Genomic DNA, 22,151 nt, shown 5'->3' with positions numbered 1-22,151 from the left:
GGCGGGTGGATCACTTGAGGTCAGGAGTTCAAGACCAGCCTGGTCAACGTGGTGAAACCCCCGCCTTTACCAAAAATACAAAAATTAGCCAGGTGTGGTAGTGCATACCTATAATCCCAGTTACTTGCCAGGCTGAGGCATGAGTATCGCTTGAACCTGGGAGGCAGAGATTGCAGTGAGCCGAGATTACTGCAATCCAGCCTTGGAGACAGAGTGAGACTCTGTCTCTAAATAAATAAATAAATAAATAAAATAATTTATATATTACGGTGCCCTTGTGTAATAAAGAAACCAATGTATAAAAAAAGTATTTTAATATGAAAAATATAAATTCAAATCACCTTGATATATTATCACCTGTCTTACTGGCAAAGATTCAGTTATTTGACAAAAGCTGATTTCTGAAACATAAACAGCTTTTATAAATCAAAGAGAAAAAAATCTCTGCAATTCAATGGAAAAACAGGCCCCCAAAATTAACACATGATTTAAATAAAAATATAGATGGCTCTTTTCTTAAAAGAAAAATAAAATAAAATAAAAACATACTCTGACAAAGCTTAAAATAACTGATTGAGCATACTTGCTTGCTTTTACTAGTCCACTAAAACAGTAATGAAGAGTTTTAAACTTCTTTGTCTTAACAGCCAAGGAGAAAAGGAGATAAAATAACAGTAAACACTATTGGAATTCATGAAGCAGATGAATGAGTAGTGACTTTGCAGACCCAAAAAGTCTGATTCTTAGGCTAGAAATTGAGAAAACCAAGAAGCAACCAGTTTACACTATGGAGCTCCCCCAAGAACTTCGGAACCGGCCCTTGTGGTTATCCCTGGAAGTAAAGTTGACCAAGATGACTGCTTGAAAGTCAATTTTCAGAAAGTCAGACACTGGATTATCCAATACTGTGTTAACAAATCACTCCCAAACTGAGTGGCTTAAAACAGCAATTGTTATCTCACTGTTTCTGTGGATCATGAATTCAGAAGTGACTTGATTGGGTAGCTCAGGGTCAGACATCAGCTGAGACTGCACTCATCTGAAAGCTTGACAGGAGCTTGCAGTCACTTCGAAGGCGGCTCACTCCCAAGGCTTACAGGTTGCAGGCTGGGTATTGGCAGGAGGCCTCAGTTCCTCCCTGTGTAGGCCTCTCTCAGAGCTGAGTGTCCACACAGAATGATGCCTGGCTTCCCCCAGAGTGAGTGATCCCAGAGACCATGGTGAAAGCTGCAAAGCTGTTTATAATGTAGACTTGGAAATCACTTTTGCCATATCCTATTTGTCACACAGATCAGCCCTGATGTGGTGCGGGAGGGGATTGGCCCCAAGGTGAGGAACCCCAGGCAGTGAGAATCACTGGGGGCCATTTGGGATGATGGCTACCTCAGATGTGGAGCTCTCCTCTCCACCCCATCTCCTACTCTGAATAATCATGTGACTTTCCCATCACCTTCCTAACAGAAGATTCCAAGTCTATTATCTGGAAAGACCCAAAACACAGTTTCTCAACTGTGGTACCCCATTGTTGAGGGTGAGGAATTATAATAAAAACAAGGAGGTACGCAAACGTCTTTTCCTCAGTAATCTGAAGTGTTTCCTTTATCATATGCTAAACTGCTTTATGTACTTGGGTTTATTTATGAGTTTACTAACTTGTTTCATTAATCTATCTAGGTCGGTATGATGTTTTATTATTAAAGTTTATATCCATTAGGGACTATCTCTTATCACTCTTCTTTTTTGGCAACTGTATTCTGAAATCGTGGCTACATGCAAACAATTCTGAAGCTCCAAATTTCTAAAGAATTATAACACAGTGGGTTTCTTGGGAGAGACTGAAAATATTCAGATACCAGAAAGCTCACTATTCCATTAATAAGAAAATCATAAGTATTCATGAACATATAAGAAGTATGAAATTGTGCCCAATTAATTAATTGGTAGTAAGGTCCTTTTCCCTTAAGAGAACTATAGTCTAGTTACATAAAGGAGATATACAACCAGAGAACACAAGTTAATGGTTTCTGCAATGGCTTTACAAACAGCGGTTGACATCTAATATTTGACAAAATATTTTGCTTCAAAATAAATATCTTCTTACTTGTAACAAAAGCAGCTGGAGAAGATGATCATAGCAATTATGCAGACAGCCATAGAAATGAGCAAAACCAGCCATCGAATGCTGCCATCAAAAAATGGACCTGACAATAAAAGTAAACAATGAAATAAACAATGAAATGAAAAAATAATCTGAAGTGTTCAATTCTAGGTAGCTTGGTAAAACCAGAGAAGATATTTGAGAAGCATGCTCCGACTTTTCTCGGCTAACCTACCTATGACAACAGGGGGCAGTGTGGGTTGCAAATACTGGTTACATAAATTGGTCCGACAACATTCTATTGTCCGGCGTAGCTGGGCTTTTGGAGAATCCTAAAAGAAGAGTAATGATTAAAATTAGAAATTGTTTGGTATTTTAAACTGATGATACGTCATTTTAGTATTAATAAAATACAATTTCTAATTCAGTGAGTGAAAGGGGCCTGCAAATTTTATATATAAAAACGGATTACTGAAAGACTAAAATTTGTGCTGAAATAGTGAAGACTGCAAAATGGCTTTTCTTAAGAACATATCTATGTGGATGGTGTGTTAGACACTAGATTAGAATACCAAACCCGAACTTAGGTAATTAAAATTATAAACTGGTCTGGTACATATAATCTCACTGTGGTACTGAGATGTGGATGAGATTTAAGATCAGACTAAAAAGTGGGGGGTGTCTTAGTCCAAAGAAAAGGCTGGTTAGCAAGGCAGCTGAGCGTGCAGAGGCCACTGCAGACCCTGCCTACCCCAGCCATGTCGAAAGTCATGAGACTGATGCGGAGGCAAGTTGAGCATCTGTGGTGAGGGAAGGCCAAACTACAGAAAGCATTCCTGAGAGATGATCAAGATCACCAGCCAGAGAGGAGACTGTCCCTAAGAGAGCAGAAAGCTAGCACAGAGAAGGGCAGCAGCACTTACATATGATGTTTTATTATATTAACAATATAATATCTGACAAGTTGAATGCTGCCATTTCAGCACAGCCTGGGGAGAACTGCCATTCTGGACCAACATGTGAATAGCAAACTGTTTGTCACTACGGAAGTCACAAGAATGTAAGCAGAAATTAAGGAAAAGCCTCAGTATAATCAGCTATGACTTTAAAAAGGTAAACATGAGCCCATGACTTCAGATTCTGTTGGGAAGATGGTCAAGAGCATTTGGAAATCTCCAAATACATATTTTATATTTTAAATGAAGTTTTATTAATAACTTTTACACAATTTTTACTTTTAAATGACCATAAGGAGAGAGAGAAAAAAGTTAGGCTTAAACTGGAGAGTCTGAAATAATCCCAGATTCAGAGAAAACTTAAATGAAGGAGGAAATGAAAATCATATAACTAACTATTAATGAAAGAAGTGCCAAGCATCCAAGAGGGTTCCAGGAAAGCTAAAATGAGCTTGGCCTTGCAGAAGAGAAAAGTGCAAAGAAAAACCAAGAAAGAGTTTCTCTGGCAGCATGGGGTTTCTCCAAGCAACAGATGTACTGCTGACATGACAGTGGATGATGAGGACAAAAATGAACAATTCTTCAAGTCCTGTCTTGTTTCTTCTTCTCTATGAAGGATGCTGACAGGGTTGACGAAGGTAGCTCAAACACTACTAAGTGGGAAATGACATCCCAAATGTATGAAGAGATCTTACGATGCTTTTGTATTCTACATGAGTTCCTATCTTCTAAGCTAGGTGAATTATATCCCAGGAAGATGAGAACCCTTGTAAGAGAGATGGCTGAAAGAGAGATGAAATTTAAAGACTTCAGAAAGATGGAGCGTTGGAAACTATGATAGATAACTGAACGTTATATTTTTATATAAATATATATATGTTTACATGTATATGTTATATATGTCCCTTTTCTTTAAAAGGGAAAGAAAGTAGACTTTAAGCTGTGTGTGGTGGTGTGTGCCTACAATCCCAGCTACTTGGGAGGCTGAGGCATGAGGATCACTTGAAGCTAGGACTTCAAGTCCAGCCTGGGCAATGTAGTGAGACTCTATCTTTAAAAATAATAATTTTTAAAAAGAAGCCAAAAATAGACTCTGCCAACAGATTAAGGCAGCATAGTATTACAGAAAATACAAGGGTTTTGGAATCAAACAGTTTGAATCCTAGCTTTCCCAGTTGTTCACTTTGTGACCTTGAGCAAGTAATTTATCTCTGGGCTTTAGTGTGCTAAAAAATACAGGTTAAAAAAAATATCAGCTGGGCACAGTGGCTCACACCTGTAATCCTAGCACTTTGGGAAGCTGAAGCAGCAGAATGGCTTGAGCAGAGGAGTTTGAGACCAGGCTGGGCAACATAGTGAGACCCCATCTCTAAAAAAAACTTTTAAATCAACCAGGTGTGGTGGTGCGTGCCTGTGGTCCCAGCTACTCAGAAGACTGAGGTGGGAGGGTCACTTGAGCCCAGGAGGTTGAGGCTGCAGCGAGTTGTGATTGCGCCACTGCACTCCAGCCTGGGCAATGGAGCAATACCCTGTCTTTAAAACAAAAAAAATCTGCTCTATTGAGTAGTTGGAGGGAATCAAGGTAGAATATACTGACTCCCCAGGATACTATACACATATAGCAAATATTCAATAAATTAATTTCCCTTCCTCTGTGCTTGATATGAATCCCAGATGAGATTCTAGACTAAGCCAAAAAACTTGTAAGCCCCTAAAGACCCAACATGGCTTCACTAAGAATAAGCAACACCTGACTCATCTCATGTCTGTCTTACTCAGGTTAACGATGTATCTCGGTCGGCAAAAACTGGGTTTCTCGAGGTTACGAATTTGGGTGACACAGCCTTTCCTTTCCCTGCACTCTCCACCCCTACCCTCTGCCAGTCAATTTGTATTTCTAGATTTATGTGGAGAATATGAATTTTTGTGGGAAACAAATTTACTCGGCACTTATGAAGTAAGAGATTCTGACTTAAATAAACTTATTCAGTGTGCTCAAACTGGAGACAGTGTATGAGGAAGGAACTGAAGCCAAGTTACAAGGAATGGCAGCGAGGTTTCTGAAAAATAATTTGTCCTACAGGAGGAAACAGAATAAGCACAATTTACCAGTGCGGCCTGGGGAGTGGAAGAACGTGAGGCCTGGTGAGAGACACTCACATCTGTTCTGCGCCACACCTGGCAGTGCGTGAAGGCACTGGGGAAAGGGTTAGGATGAGCATGAGAGAGCTGTGCTTGGGTGAGGTGCTGTGCTTGGGTGACATTTACCAAGAAATACAGAAAGTTAGATAAGTGCTGGTCAAAATTTTTGCTGGCATAACCCAATTCTTAAAAGCAACGTATCCTTCACATATTTTTCAGGTGACACTTAAAAATTTTCACCAAAAATTTAAATGGCTGCAATATATTAACAATTTCTGGCTTACTGTACATAATGATACTTTGAAATAGAATTGTTACCTCATTTTGAAATAGAAGTGTTACATCATTTTTAATGCATTCAGTAGAATCTAAATAGCATGTAATTTGATACCCATTATCATCATTTTAAAGAATAAATGAACAAATGCTTCATTTAGCAATGAGAAATTTTACACTACAACTCTTACTTCTCTTTGAACTCTTATTTCCTTTCAATATCTCCCACAATAATTATGTCCTAAAGTAATATATAACTGTCCACATCAAAGATAAGTACATAAAAATTCTTTTATTTCCTATAACTGTATGTCTTTAAGTCTTAGAAAATTATTCTAGTTTATCATAATCATTAGCATAAAATTGATCAAAAATATATATGTTACAATCTTTATTAAATACAAACTTAAGAAAATGCTATTGGAAAAGGCATTTTTTCTTTTTCTTTTTTTTTTTTATGATACAAGATCTGGCTGGCTATCACTCTGCACACTAGAGTGGAGTTGCATGATCTCAGCTTACGACGACCTCTGCCTCCCAAGCTCAAGTCATTCCTCCCACCTCAGCCTTTTTTTTTTTTTTTTTTTTTTTGAGACGGAGTCTCACTCTGTCACCCAGGCTAGAGTGCAGTGGTGCTATCTCGGCTCACTGCAACCTCCACCTCCAGGTTCAAACGATTCTCCTGCCTCAGCCTCCCAAGTAGCTGGGATTACAGGAGTGTGCCACCACGCCCGGCTAATTTTTGTATTTTTAGTAGAGACAGGGTTTCCACGTTGGCCAGGCTATTCTGAAACTCCTGACCTCAGGTGATCCGCCTGCCTCAGCCTCCCAAAGTGCTAGAATTACAGGCGTGAGCCACCAGGCCCAGCTAATTTTTATAGAGATGTGGTTCTGCCATGTTGCCCAGGCTGGTCTCAAACTTGTGAGCTCAAGCGATCTGCCCGCCTCGGCCTCCCAAAGTGCTGGGATTACAGGCAAGAACCACTGCGCCTGGCCAGGCATTTCTTAATCATATGGATGGGTCTTTAAAAAAAAAATCAGTTCACGAATTCATGGATAAATATTACTTACTGCTAGAGTGAGAAGATTCATCATTAATTTTATTCTTATTTTTCCTTTTGTCGTCATCAAGACAATTTATTCACATAAGCAAGATGATAATAATGGAAGGAAATTATTATACCATTGTCCCATAATTTTCTTTTGAGATGGAGTTTCACTCTTGATGCCCAGGTTGGAGTGTAACGGCACAACTTCAGCTCACTGCACCTCCACCTCCCGTGTTTAAGCAAGTCTCCTGTCTCAGTCTCCCAAGTAGCTGGGATTAAAGGCACGCGCCACCACGTCCAGCTACGTTTTGTATTTTCAGTAGAGACAGGTGTCGCCATGTTGATGAGGCTGGTCTCTAAATCCTGACCTCAGTTGATCCACCTGCCTCGGCCTCCCGAAGTGCTGGGATTACAGGCTTAGGCCACCGCACCACCTCAATCAGCCCATAATTGTTTAAAGTCCTTCCAAAGCATATGCTAAAAGTGCCATAAAGATCCTATCAACAAAAATTATTTTCAATGATCCAGCAACTTGGTTGAAAGCAAACAATTGAAAACCATCTGTCATGTAAATACTTACTTGATATTCCCACATAGCCTACACTGATGCCTTTACTTCGAATTATAACACCGTCTGGAAACCTCAAGTTTTATACCTCAGGCCTTCTATTTGTAAACTAGGAGGGGTTGACTATGAAAAGTGACTAAGGGAAAGAGAACTGCTTGAGAAGTTCTGTTCTCAGGCAGAGAAATATTCAGCAACAGGACCTATGGAAGTTTAGGATCCAAAAACTGATTCCCTTAAAACCATCAACGTGCCCGTTACCCTTGTATAACACAGTCTGAGTTACACTGTGTTTAACAGAGCATGAAGACTGCTCTGTTAAATAAAGAATCAATATGGTCAAAGCTAACATCTATTAAGCCCTTACTATGTGCCAATTGTGCTAAACTATTCATATACATATAATTTGATCCTTATAGTAATTCCTTCATTTCTTTGGGAGAAAACAAGAAAGCAGAGCACCTTGTCCAAAGGTTCACAGCAGTATATAGATTTGAACAGCTTGTCAAGTTTAACAACTAACATAATGGTGAATTCAGTTTAGGACAGGCCTACTCCTAGGCCTGTTGAACACTAGTTATTACTGCTGGGCTCAGTACCCTAACCATAGCTCTTTCTGCAATTTTTTAAGTGATTAAAAAATGTATAGTATGTGTGGTTGACAAATATGCAAACAGCCTAAAACTGGAAGAAACAACTAAATTAGCATCCTTTAAATCCTGACCAATTAGAGCAAAGGATTAATGCTTGTAAGATAAAATTCATATAGACAAGTATGTAACAACTGTATAGGAAAATCTCATTCCATTCCCATCTAGTTATTTGTGTGAAGAAACCAACAGCACCAAAGAAGAGTGGAGGAGATGTGGCTCAGCAGCAGCATGAGTGAGTGACATGGGGATTTCAGCTTACAGAAGGCTCAGTGGTTCAAGAATATGGCGTGACTGCCAAACATCTAACACGAGACTGTGTTTAGAAAAAGGGAACAGGACTATTTACTCTCTACTTTTTTCCTTGGTCATACCACACTCAATTCTGCGTATTACACTGAGGAAGTGGAGAGTGAATAACTGTAAAGCTGATCATATAAGGAGCAGTTGAGGTCACTATGAACTATTACTTTCACTGGGTAAAGACTAGCAGGATGAAGCACTTTTTTTTTAGTTAGTAAAAAGCTATCATCTTAAAAAGAGATTAGGTTTGTTCTCTATGGTCCGAAGAGTCAGACAGGAAGACAGATTTGTAGTCATTTACAAAGAGGGTGATTCCAAACATTAGCTGAGAGGTTGAAACATATAACCTTTAAGGTTTCTATCCATCCTGAGAATTTCCTTTTTTTTTTTTTTTTTTGAGACGGAGTCTCACTCTGTCACCCAGGCTGGAGTGCAGTGGCGTGATCTCGGCTCACTGCAAGCTCCGCCTCCCGGGTTTATGCCATTGTCCTCCTGCCTCAGCCTCCCGAGTAGCGGGGACTATAGGCGCCCACCACCACACCCAGCTAATTTTTTGTATTTTTAGTAGAGACGGGGTTTCACCGTGTTAGCCAGGATGGTCTCCATCTCCTGACCTCATGATCCGCCCGCCTCGGCCTCCCAAAGTGCTGGGATTACAGGCGCGAGCCACAGCGCCCAGCCCCCATCCTGAGAATTTCCAAACAATAGGAACAATTTCCTAACATAGCTGAGACTTAAATTATGCACAAACAATTCTATCTGTAGCTGGTTTTCAGAAACACTGGAAGGATCTCCTGGGACAAAATTACTATACAGAATTTGAAGAGATCAGGTTTACAACCCAGAGCCATCAGGATGCTCATGAACTATTACCACCCTGATTCCTTCGTTGCTGCTTTGTTAAAGCAGCTCCACTGACACCTCCTTACAAGGCCTTAACATTTTTTTTCAACTTTAGAGGTTGCCCTAGAGTTTGCAGTATATCTTTAACATTTCTAAGTTGCCTCAGAGTGATACAAAGGTTATTGCCACTATCTTAAAAGTCTTTTCAATAAATTTTATAATCTACAAATAAGTGTGACAATATAATTTTTTTGCAGTCATGACAACCTAGGATGATTTAAAACATTTTACTTTTTTAAAGTAAAATAATCTGGAACTTAAATTACCATAATCATATTACTTGAATAAAATTTTTATTTTTAAAGAAACGTTAGCTGCAATTATTGTGATAAGAAAGTTTAGAAACTTGTCTTCATTGAAAATTGTAATCAGTAGCCAGATACAGTTGAAATTTAAAAAAAAGAAAAAAGAATTTTTTTTTGTTTTGTTTTTGAGACAGGGTCTTGCTCTGTGGCCCAGGCTGGAGTGCCGTGGAACGATCTCAGCTCACTGTAACCTCGGCCTCCCAGGCTTAAGCAATTCTTCTGCCTCAGCCTCCCAAGTAGAGAACAAAGAAAATTGTAATCAGGCTGGGCACAGTGGCTCACACCTGTAATCCCAGCACTTTGGGGGGCCAATGTGGGCAGACTGCTTGAGCCCGGGAGTTTGAGACCAGCCTGGGCAACATGGCGAAACCTGGTCTCTACAAAAAATACAAAAATTAGCCAGGTATAGTGGCATGCACCTGTAGTCTCAGCTATCCGGGAGGCTGGCTTGAGGATGCAGTGAGCAGAGATCACAGCACTGCACTCCAGCCTGGGCAACAAAGCCAGGTGCTGTCTATGGAAATAAAAAAGGAAAAAAAGGAAATTGTAATCAAACAATTAGCTTTTCAGAAATGATTTAGTTATAAACTCCACATATGAATACAGACAGTTATACAACTCCACATACAGTTATAAACTCCACATACAGAATCTAGACAGAACGTATTCCTCCAACATATTTACTGACATGAACATACAGCCATGTATACGTCAGGCATGTTTCTCCTAGGGGGAAATTGATGCTTTTGTGTGGCCCCTCCCTTCTTTGTCTCATGGGTCCCAAATTATATCTTACTTTGCACTGAAAATCAGATCCTTCATATTTCATACACCCTGAAGCTAATGTGGTTTCTCCCTGGTCATCTTCTTCTATGATGGCAAAGCAATGTCCATTAGTTCTAAAACAGAAAAAAAAAAAAAAAACATAAATTCACATAGAAAGTACTAATGAAATTTGAGTCTGAATGTGAACAGGTACAGACAGCCTTTAATACTTTGTTTTGTGATTCAGAATTGCATTCACATGTGATTTACTGGCAAAGCCAAAGCGGTTTTAAGACAAATGAAAGTTATGTCTGAGCTAAGATCTAAAAGGCCAGTGACAACCCCTTGTCAAGCAGAAAAGGATTTCGATTAAACAAGTCCTCTACATAGGAGTTATGTGACTTTTCTTTGCTAATCACAGTCATGTAATCACAGAAAGCTGATTTATACAATTTTATAAGGTAAGTCATGTTTTGAAAATATACTTTAAAATAACTTTGTCTCTTTTTACCCATTTTTTCAGTACTCCCATATTGTATATGCTAATAGATAAAAACTTTTCTCTGAAATATACAGATAGGCTTAATGACCCAAAAAAGGGGGACTGAAAGGCACCTTTTACTGAATATGATGGGAAAACAGGGAGAGGACTTTTGAATAAATTTTCAATAAATTTACATACATATATTTAATGAAATTCTTATCTTAGTGTTAGCATCCTGGAATTTCCCCTTAATATATTCATATAGACTTCAACAGGTCTGGGAGAAATTTCTAAAAGCTTTTTCTGCGCTCCTATTTATTGTTAATATCAGGAATTGTGCTGCTTCTACTTAGAAGAATTTTGCAGAATTCTTTGTTTTCTGTCAGGAGAAAATGTTACGTGTGGGGCAGAATTCTGCTAAAATGGATGACTCAGTTTTACTCTGGGTTACTAAGCTACTAACAGACAGCCCATTATATCAGGCAGGTACTACAGACAAGAAGTTTAGCAAAAGATTATTTGGTGACACAGTGGAGAGCAGTTCCCTGCTGGCAAACTCCCAGGAAGGTGTAAATGGAAAACTAGTCACAGTCAGCCATGCAGAGTCCACCACCACCAGGGGACAAGCAGCACACCTAAGACACGATGACCATCACATAGGTTCAAGAGTTTACGTGTAAAGTTTCATGCTTTCTATGTGGTCCATTCAAGGAGCATACAATTATTAAAAGTACAAAACATGACATTCGTTACTGCCTCTATAACAAGGAGACAATTAATTCAGGTTGAGTTGTTCAGGCAATTTTTTTTTTGGTCTTATTAAGTCAATATGTCAAGTGTTTCCAACAAATATGGACTAGAATTACATAATCATATATAAACATGTTGTGGAGTTAACATGAAATACAGTAGAAAAATTATAAATCAGATTTGGATTGGTAAATTCACAGGTAAGAAAAAAGTTCAAAATTAATTAACACAATATGATTAATATATATCCGCAGAATATTTCAACCAATTAAAAAGTAGGAGGCCAGGTGTGGCAGTTCACACTAGTAATCCCAGCACTTTGGGAAGCTGAGGTGGAAGGATTGCTTGAGCCCAGGAGTTTGAGACCAGCCTGGGCAAAATAGCAAGACCCTGTCTACAGAAGAAGTAGGAGGTTGTCGGTGAGTTTTTTGATTTTTTTTTTGGTAATCTCTAAGTTTTCTAAAATGACTTCAAGATTAAAAGATCATTAAAAAACTCAGATGTTAAAAAAAATACTAGATCCCTTTGAAATTATTTTAAAAGCTGCATTATAACATAATTCTAATATAGTAACTCACATATCAATCATATAATGGAGTAATGTTCTAATACACAAAACACAAGGCTTTTTGGCTTTCTGGAAAGATACCATATATGAAGGAAAAAAAAAAACCTTAGACAAGCTTAATAATTCTTAAAATAGCACTAAATGCAACTCTATTCTCCTAACTCTTAAGAAGGGCTGCATAAAATACTTACATGCATGTGTTATTAATAGCATCATCCGGGCAGTGCCCTGAGCAATAGCACTTTAAAAAAGGCAAGGTATCCTCTGGTGCTAAGGTTACTCCATTTTCTGACTTTTTCTGGTCGGAGTCTGATTTCATCCCAGTGCCATGGAGCATACTGTCTAGATTCTGTCCTGCATTCAAATATGGAATTTGTAAGTAAATCATTTCTGAAAAGCTCATTGTTTGATTACAATTTTCAATGAGAAAAAGTTGCTAAGCTTTCTTATCACAATAATTGTAGCTAACATGTTTCTTTAGAAATGTAAATTTCATTCATACAACAGACAGACATTTCTTAATAAGTTACTATGCACAGAATTACTGCACCAGGTATTGTGGGGTATATGAAGACGGCTATATCACAATTTTTGCACTAGTGAAAGACAAACAAGAGTGGTACAAGGCAGAATACAGTCAAATCTTGTTTTTTATATTTTTAAAATAACTTTAAAAAATTTTAATTTAACCAGGGGAAAGCATGAACACAGTCCCTCACTATCACAATTATGCAGTTGAGTTTCCCATGTTTGGGGAAATCACAGGGGTCAGCACATCTGGAGTGCAATGAATAAGCCTCGCCCTGGGAAAACCACCTTCGTGACCCTGGTCTCTCCCTTGTCAGGTTAAAGTATACAGTCATCACTTGTAAGAAAGGTACAAAATGGGGAGAGACTTCAGAGATGTCTGTGAGAGTTTCCAACCATTAAATAGAGACAAGTTATGATTCTTCTTTTAACTCTTTGGTTCAAAACTTGTGACTAGCTTTCCTTTATTTGCGCCTCTATGTGGAAAAGGAGTTACTAAGCATCTTGCTTTGGCCTTTAATTGCTTAAGTAAGGAAATCATGAGAGCACAGGGACCAATCATGTTATCTGGAGACGTTTACCTCAAGGTCATTGGTTTGAATGCAGACCAGGGTGGCAGAAAGTGAAGGTTATAGAAGGGCAGCAGTTAGCTCACAGAAATGGAACTATGTTCTTACACGAGAGCCTAGTAGCCTGCAGTGACAGATACTGTCATATCTGGTACTAAATCTTTCAGGTTGGAAACAGAACAGTACTAAAAAGACTGCTCTAGTAATTACTACTTCTCTCTGACTCAGCTAGGCCATTCTTTGTGGGTTACTCTCAAGGGAATAAAAGGTAGAACCAAGCAGACAAGTGTATATGTATTTCATTATAAATGTTAAATAAGTGGTTCAAGACACAACACAGACTTGACATTACATTTAACATACTGATAAGATAAACTACTGAAAAGACAAAAAATATCACATATGCACACACTGATAACAGAAAAAGCACTGCTAAATAGTATTTTGGTGATTCCACGCCTTCAGTTTTAATAATCTTCACTTTTTTTTTTTTTGGAGACATGGTCTCACTCTATTGCCCAGGCTGGAGTACAGTGATGTGATCATAGCTCACTGCAGCCTCAACCTCCCAGGCTCAAGTGATCCTCCCACCTCAGCCTCTAGAGTAGCTGGGACCAAGGGCACATGCCACCAGGCCTGGCTAATTTTTAAATTCTTTATAAGGACAAGGTCTCCCTATATTGCTCAGGTTGGTCTTGAACTCCTGGGCTCAAGTGATCCTCCCGCCTCAACCTTCCAAAGTGCTGGGAATACAGGCGCGAGCTACCATACCTGGCCAATAACCTTCACTTTCTTATGCTGAATATTTAGTAAAGGAATTTGCTACTGAATGACTATATATTAACAAACAACAGGAGAGAAAACTTTTTTTTTTTTTTTTGAGATAGAGTCTCCTCTGTCACCCAGGCTGGAGTGCAGTGGCGCAATCTTGGCTCACTGCAACCTCTGCCTCCCAGGTTCAAGCGATTCTCCTGCCTCAGCCTCCCGAGTAGCTGGGATTACAGGCACCCCCCACCATGCCTGGCTAATTTTTTTGTATTTTGTTGGTAGAGACGGGGTTTCACCATGTTGGCCAGGCTGGTCTCAAACTCCTGACCTCAAGTGATCCACCTGCCTCAGCCTCCCAAAGTGCTGGGATTATAGGCGTGAGCCACTGTGTCCAGCCAGGAGAGAAAACACTTAAAAAAAAAAAGATGAAGTTTGCATACATACATATATTACTCATCCCTGTGCCTCCTCCCCCTCCCCACACTCTCCTTTCAGAAATAAATTCCGTAATATAATGTCAAGGCTTCCATTGCACCTGATAGCTACAAAGCAGAAAGATCTCATTTATGTTAGAAACATCAACTGTAAAAGATGGGGTGGGGGGAAGCAGGAGGTACAGGAAGGGAAGAAATCCACTGAGCAGGGAATGAGGAGACTGGGATTCTGTTTTACTGTGGGCCTACCCCGCTTTACCTAGCTGGATGGTCTTGGGCAAGCCATGACACTTGTCCAGGCTTCATTTACTCTATAAGGCTATAGGAGTAGAGGACAGGTGAGGTCACCTAACCAGCTTTAAAATCCTATTACGTTAACAGAAGACACTTATCAATTCAGCTCTGGAGAACAAACAATATAATATATATCAGCAATTAATTTTTCAAAAATCTAGTTACACAAAAAAAGCAGTTTAGTGTGGCAGAAATGTCACTTAACAGCAAGAAGTGAAGGGTTCAAGTCCCAGTTATGGGCACAGATAAGTTACTCTCTGGATCTCAGCTCTCTAGCTATAGAAAATGGTGATAATAATTCCTGCCTAATTCAAATCAAGAGGTTATAGGTAGATAAAATGAATATCTACTAAAGTGCTTAACTACATGTAAAACAGTATACAAATAAGATGTTACTAATAACAAAGATCGTAACACTAAAAGATCACTGATACATGAAAAACTCAAAGTTATATGAAACTTCCTAGAATACAATTTGAATTTACGAGACAAAAAACTCAATTACAATAGTTGTATCTGGAGCTTATATTATTGCCAAATATTCAACAGAATACTTATTAGGGGTCTATTATGTGCAGGCAAGGTATTAAATGCTAGAAACGCAAAGATGTGGCATCAAAACCATGTATGTGGCCTTGAGAAACTTGGTGGGAAGCAGAGGGGGAATAAGCACAAAAGCAAATAAATACAAAGTGAAAAGTGACAAAATACAAGGCCAGGTACGGTGGCTCACCAGCCTGGTCAACATAGTGAAACCCTTTCTCTACTAAAAATATTTAAAAATTAGCTGGGCATGGTGGCGGGCGCCTGTAATCCCACTATTCGGGTGGCTGTGGCAGGAGGATGACTTGAACCTGGGAGCCACCGTGGAGGCTGCAGTGAGCAGAGATCAAGCCATTGCACTTCAGCCTGGGTGACAAGAGCAAAACTCCAACTCAAAAAAAAAAAAAGTGACAAAATATGGAGGTGTTATGTAAACAAAGGAAAAGGCTCATCCTAGGTGTCAAATTCAAATCGATCTTAGGTGTAAAAAGTAATGAAATCTAAGCCACATCTTAAAAACTTGCAAGATTTCACCAAGTGGATATTGAACATAGAGAAAAGTAGCAGGCCAAGAGCCTCTCTGCACTGTCCCTAGATGATAGCACCCATTCTGTTGATGGCTCCTGGATGTACCCCTCTAGCCATGACCTGCTTAGGCATCTCCTGACTGACTTGTCCTAACTTTTGATTTGCCTCAGACCTGGTCTTACCAAAGTCTTTTGGCTCAACCTCCAAAATGTACATCAATTGTTTTCATTTTTCTCCACCTCCGCTGCTGTCACCAAGGCCCATCACATCATGCCTCTACCAAGGTAAGAAGTCTCCAACTCGTCTCTCTGCTTCTGCTCTTGGTCCCTGCTATCCATTTCCCACAGAGCAGCCAGAGACATTTTATAAACACAAATCTGTCACTCCTATTTAAAACCAACCAATGGCTCCACAATGCACTCAGAATAAAATCCAACCTCCAATGTGTGCTCCCGGGGCCCAGGAGGATCTGGATCCTGCAGGCCTCACCATCATCACTTCACTTGCCACACGGCCTTCTGTCAGTTCTGAACATGTCAATCTCTCCCCACCCATAAGTCCCATATATTTACAAAGAATAAATTACGAGTCCTGGGGTGGACTGGGGGTATGTATAGGTTATACTTCAAAACACACACAAAATATTTAATAGCTTATATGCTTAAGTATAACATCTCAGAAGAAGATGAAAACATATACATACAAAGATACAGTTACAAGAGACACATGACTACACACAGGCACATTTACAGGTCCTTGTCATAAATGGCAATTTCTGGCATCAGTGATTTTACTAGATTTTTATTCCTGGCTAAGTACTTTTTCATACTTTCCCAATAATTTATTGGCTTCCTTTTTTTTACAGCAAATAAATGCCCTCTGCCCCAAGCTTAAGATAGAATGTCTACAACAGAACTCAGATGGCAAATGGTTGGTGAGACCAATGGACTACTGATGCACTATACATGTGAGCTAATCAGCAATGGTAGCCTAATGAATTCTGCAACAATAGTCTGCATCATTAATTAAATAGAAACCAGGAAGACATCAGCAGGAGGAAAGTCAAGTACAAGGAGGCAAGAACTAGGGAAAAGGTGGCATGTCTACAACTGTGCTGTCCCGTATGGTAGCCCCTAGCCACACTTAAAATGCAGGTGAATTAAAATGAAGTAAAATTAAAAATCAGTTTCTCACTCACACTAGTCACAACTCAAGTGCTCAAAAGCCACATTTGGCTAGTAGCTATCACACAAGACAGCAAAGATATAGAAAACAGGTATTGGTTTTGTGGGCCCCAAGGTCTCTGTCACAATATTCAATTCTGCTGATACAATGCAAAATCAGCCATACTACATGTACAAAAATGAGCATGGGTGTGTTCCAGTAAAATTACTTATGAATAATAAAATTTGAGTTTCATATAATTTTCATGTGTCATGAAATATTCTCTTGATTTTTCTTCAATCACTTAAAAATGCAAAAACATCATTCTTCACTCATGAGCAGCACAAAATGAAGCAATGCGCTGGATTTAGTTTGTGGGCTATAGTTTGCAAATTACTGATACAGAAATTTCCCTCACCAAAGTTAGTTCTATCGTACTATGTTGGTCTAGGGGGAAAATTAAAGCAAGAAGAAAAGACTTTGTGGCAGGGCCAGAAAGCATAGAAATGGGCTTTTCACATCTGATAGGATAATATGTGAATGATTAGGCTTTTTTTATGACACTTTTGGAAGGCCAATAAAAAATTATAGTTGGATGTATTTCAGTTGAACATTAAAAATTGCAGTTAATCAGTTAACATTAATCAAAGTTGGTTCTGAACCCGTTATCAAGAATGAGGTGATTCCGACACATACTGACATGCAGTGTCATTCATAATGTCACTGAGGGGCAAAAAAAGCTTCTAGAAACATGAATATAGCTATTGCATTAAAAATCATATGCTCGGCCAGGCATGGTGGCTCACGCCTGTAATCCCAGCACTTTGGGAGGCCGAGGTGGGTGGATTACCCGAGGTCAGAAGTTTGAGACCAGTCTGGCCAACATGGTGAAACCCTGTCTCTACTAAAAATACAACAAATTAGCTGGGCATGGTGCTGTGAGCCCGTAATCCCAGCTACGCGGGAGGCTGAGGCAGAGGAATCACTTGAACCAGGGAGGTAGAGGTTGCAGTGAGCCAAGATCACGCTGCTACACTACAGCCTGGTCAACAGAGTGGGACTCCATCTCCAAAAAAAAAAAAGAAAGAAAATCATATGCTTGCCAGGCATGGTGGCTCACACCTGTAATCCTAGCACTTCGGGAGGCCCAGGCAGGTGGGTTGCTTGAGCTCAGGAGTTCAAGACCAGCCTGGGAAACATGCTGAGACCTGGTCTCTACAAAAAAATTTGAAAAATTGGCTGGGTGTAGTGGAGCACACCTGTAGTCCCAGGTACTTGGGTGGGTGAGGTGGGAGGATCGCTTAAGAACCCAGCAGGTTGGCAGGGAATGGTGATTCAGGCCTGTAATCCTAGCACTTTGGGAGGCCGAGGTGGGTGGATCACCTGCGCTCAGGAGTTCAAACCAGCCTGGCCAACATGGCGAAATCCTACTAAAAATAAAAAAATTAGCCAGGTGTGGTGGCGGGCACCTGTAACCCCAGCTACTCAGGAGGCTGAGTTGGAGAATCGCTTGACCCCAGGAGACAGAGGTTGCTGTGAGCTGAGATCTTGCCACCGCACTCCAGCCTGGGCAACAGAGCAAGACTCTTGTCTCAAACAGAAAGAAAAAAAAAAATCATATGCTCAAACGAAGTTTACACTGTTGAATTCCTTTTATTGCATTATGATCAGAGTATGTGGTCTTTGAGGTATCTTATTCTTTTTGTTTTTGTTTTTTTTTTTTTTGAGATGGAGTCTCACTCTGTCGACCAGGCTGAAGTACAGTGGCATGATCTCCACTCACCACAACCTCTGCCTCCTGGGTTGAAGCAATTATCCCGTCTCAGCCTCCAGAGTAGCTGGGATACAGGCGCCTGCCACCATGCCTGGCTAATTTTTGTATTTTTAGTAGAGATGGGGTTTCACCATGTTGGCCAGGCTGGTTTTGAACTTCTGACCTCAAGTGATCCGCACGCCTCAGCCTCCCAAAGTGCTGTGATTACAGGCGTGAGCCACCGCACCCGGCCAAGGTATCTTATACTTAACTGAAATATTATTTCAAAATTACCCATGATAATCCAAGGGTGGTGTGGGAGAAGTGCATGGGGGTAGAGAGGAAATAGGCTTGGTCATGAGTTGATACTGTCAAAACTGAGTGACAAGTTCATGGAGTTTCACTATATTATTCTCTCTACTTAGGCATATGCTCAAATAAGTGTTTTTCCTAAAAGTAGTTTGGTGTTTTTTGTTTTTTTGAAATGGTGTTTTTGCTCTTGTTGCCCAGGCTGGAGTGCAGTGGCATGATCTCGGCTCACCACAACCTCCGCCTCCCAGGTTCAAGCGATTCTCCTGCCTCAGCCTCCCGAGTAGCTGGGATTACAGGCACGTGCCACCACGCCTGACTAATTTTAGTATTTTTAGTAGCGATGGGGTTTTTCCATGTTGGCCAGGCTGGTCTCGAACCTCCAACCTCAGGTGATCCACCCGCCTTGGCCTCCCAGAATGCTGGGATTACAGACATGAGTCACCGTGATTGTTTTTTTTTTTTTTTTTTTTTTTCTGTAAGTAGTTTAAAATAAGAATGTATTCTCATAGGATCCAAAAATATATATATATATATTGAACCCTACAAGTAAACCAAAAAGGCCTCTTTGGGCCCATCTAATCCCCCTCCCACTCCTTAAACATAACCACTGTTATCTGTTTGGTGTATACGTTTCTTGTCCTTTTTCTATTCATTTACATATATTCTTCCAGAAAACTTTTTATTTTTTTGAGACAGGGTCTCTCTCTGTTTCCCAGGGTGGAGTTCAGTGGCCCAGACTCGACTCACTGCAACCTCCGCCTCCCCGGTTCAAGTGATCCTCCCATCTCAGCCTCCTGAGTAGCTGCAACTACAGGCACATGCCACCATGTCCCACCAATTTTTGTATTTTTAGTAGAGACAGGGTTTCACCATGTTGGCCAGGCTGGTCTCGAACTCATGAGCCACCGCACCCAGCCAGAAACCTTTTATAAAAGTAGAGAAAACTGTACAATGAACCCACACGCACCCATATAGCCCAGCTTTTATGATGATCAATTTATGGCCCTTCTTGTTTCACTCCTTCCCCCTTTCATATAATTATGAAGCTAATACCAGATATGTCCTTTTATCTGTAATATTTCAATGTGTATCTCTAAAAGATAAGAACTTAAAAACAAACACAATTATCACATCTAAAAAATTAATAGTAATTCCTTATCCTTACCAATATTATCAAACATCAAGGCAATGTTCAAATGTCCAATTATGTTATAAATTGCTTTCTAATTTCTAATTGTATCATAAATGTTACAAATTGCTTTAGTAGTTTCCTTGAGTCAGGATCCAAATAAGGTTCACACATCACACCTGGTTGTCTCCAAGTCTCTTAATCTACCAGTTTCTTCTTCCTCTTCCTGACCTTGAGATTTACTTGAAGACATTGGGTAACTTGTCCAGTATTTACCAGTATAGCATTTACCACAGTCTGGAATTTCTGATCACATCCTCCTGGCATCATTTAACATGTCCTCTTGTTCTCTATGGATTTTGTAAATGGTAGTTAGCTCGAGAACTGTGCTGTCCAATATGATAGCCACAAGCCACATGTGTGTATTGAGCGCTGAAATGCAGCTGCTCTGCATGTTGTGGGGAGGAGAGAACCAAATGTCTGCTTATCTCTGTTTTTAAGGTCTAGATTCACTAGTTCAATTAGCATAGTATAAAATAATGTATCTAATCCTATCATTTCTCTTCTTTTTTATGACTTGGAATACATCTATGAGATGCTTTCCCTCACCTACTAATTGGATACAGGTGGCACAGTTCATATTAGAAAGGCAAGATTAATGCTTGATTTCCCCCTCTATTTACCAATTTTTCAAAATTAATGACTTGAACTAGTTGTTTTCTTTTTTAGAGACAGAGTCTTGCTCTGCTGCCCAGACTAGAGTGCAGTGGCATGATCATGGCTCACTGTAGCCTCAAGCTCCTGGACTCAAGTGATCCTCCCCCCTCATCCAGGAATACAGGCACACACCACCACACCCAGCTAATTAAAAAAAATTTTTTTTGTAAAGACCAGCTCTATGTTGCCCAGGCTGGTCTCAAACTCTTTTTTTTTTTTTTTTAAAGGGGCTCCCAGTTTAGCCATGGATGGTCTCAAACTCTTGAGGCTCAAGTTATCCTCCTGCCTTGGCCTCCCAAAGTGCTGGCATGTACAGGTTTAAGTCACAGCCTCCAGCCCTAACTAGTTTTTTTCTAAAGTGTCATTACAAACACATGGATTTAAACATATTTGATTTGTTTGAATCCACTGTAATTCGTGTCCAATTCAAGCCGGTCACTGAATCCTTTGAACTTTTCTCCTTGCTTTCTGGCCAAGATACCAAGATCACCTTGCTCTTTCCCTGACAAACTTAAACTTAGTGATTTCTCCAAGGAGTTCTAGATCCTTAGTGAAAAAAGATAATCAGATACTACAAATGGGTTGTTACAGGTGCTTGTTGCTAATGGGTTGGTCAGTGTAAAAATATATGGCGAAAAAAGCAGTTTTGCAACTTGCTCTTTTCACTTTAACTGTATTCATCCATTAAACAAAAATGTACTGAGTACACAGTGCTAGCCACGGTTTTAAGCCCTGGGTGACTAGAAGAGTAAACAAAACAAAGTCCCATATATATTAAAGCTTACAGTCTTGGACAGAGAAAGACAATAAAGACGAATAAATACTGACATTTGGTACTATTTTAATATTTATTCATAGATATTCATAGATAAGTGCTATGATACCAAATAAAGCAGGTCATTTTCTAGCATGGGAAAGGAGCAGAGGGCCTCAGAGCGGAGGTCATTAAACCAAAGGCCAGGAGAACGGGCAAAGCAGAGGCCAGTGGCTAGGTCAGAAATTCTCAGAACACAAATCTAGACAAGATATTTAACTGTTTAATGGAACGAAAACAAAGAGACCAAAGAAAATAGAATGTAGGACTACTACAACTTTATGGGAACTGCACTGCCAAAGATATCCCAGGCTGACTCAGTCAGACTGTGAGTTTTCAATCCATAGGACAATTTCCAGTAATCAGACCTCCATACTAACAGAAAGCAGGCTGCTAAAGCTGTTCAGTCTCCACAAAGATCATCATCCACTAATTCCATCTCATATGTGACCATGAAGGCAGAAACACTAGCCAAGAAACACCAGAGAGAAGGCAAATCCTCCCAGAAAATAAAACTAGAGGCTGACAAACAGGCTAAGCATCATTAATCTACATGCTATGGAGCAGTGAATACTGAGGTTGTTTCCAATTTTTCTTCCTCTGAATGGGAGTTTTATATAGTACTTAATCCCACTTCATTTTTGTCACTGGATACTGGGTATACTGTGCACTGATAACTGCTTTTAGCCACACACTGCTGGACCCTGAAGAGGCACCTGGACCTGAAGGAGAGGGCTTCGCACCAGCCACAAGTCCTGGATTAGTAGCTGCGTGTACTACATGG

The 22,151-nt window shown here is 39.9% G+C and overlaps 1 protein-coding gene and 1 non-coding gene across 5 annotated transcripts in view; both read right to left on the bottom strand.

The window, feature by feature from the left end:
• The window catches only part of LOC105495979 (bone morphogenetic protein receptor type 1A), a 169,928-nt gene that overhangs the window by 26,113 nt on the left and 121,664 nt on the right, over positions 1-22,151 (bottom strand). For all 4 annotated transcript variants that reach the window (XM_071069846.1, XM_011765989.2, XM_011765988.3 and 1 more), the window contains 4 exons: positions 12,006-12,168; positions 10,044-10,146; positions 2,334-2,430; positions 2,102-2,201 (listed from right to left, as the gene is read on the bottom strand). In XM_071069846.1, coding sequence (XP_070925947.1) covers positions 2,102-2,201; positions 2,334-2,430; positions 10,044-10,146; positions 12,006-12,168 — 463 coding nt within the window. The remainder of the gene's footprint in view (positions 1-2,101; positions 2,202-2,333; positions 2,431-10,043; positions 10,147-12,005; positions 12,169-22,151) is intronic.
• Positions 12,505-12,669, bottom strand: LOC112429229 (U1 spliceosomal RNA). The gene has a single exon (XR_003021398.1). It is a non-coding gene; the product is annotated as a U1 spliceosomal RNA (small nuclear RNA).

This window comes from Macaca nemestrina, chromosome 9, assembly GCF_043159975.1.
Source record: "Macaca nemestrina isolate mMacNem1 chromosome 9, mMacNem.hap1, whole genome shotgun sequence".
Classification (NCBI taxonomy): domain Eukaryota; kingdom Metazoa; phylum Chordata; class Mammalia; order Primates; family Cercopithecidae; genus Macaca; species Macaca nemestrina.
This window is presented reverse-complemented; position numbering and strand designations above follow the sequence as displayed.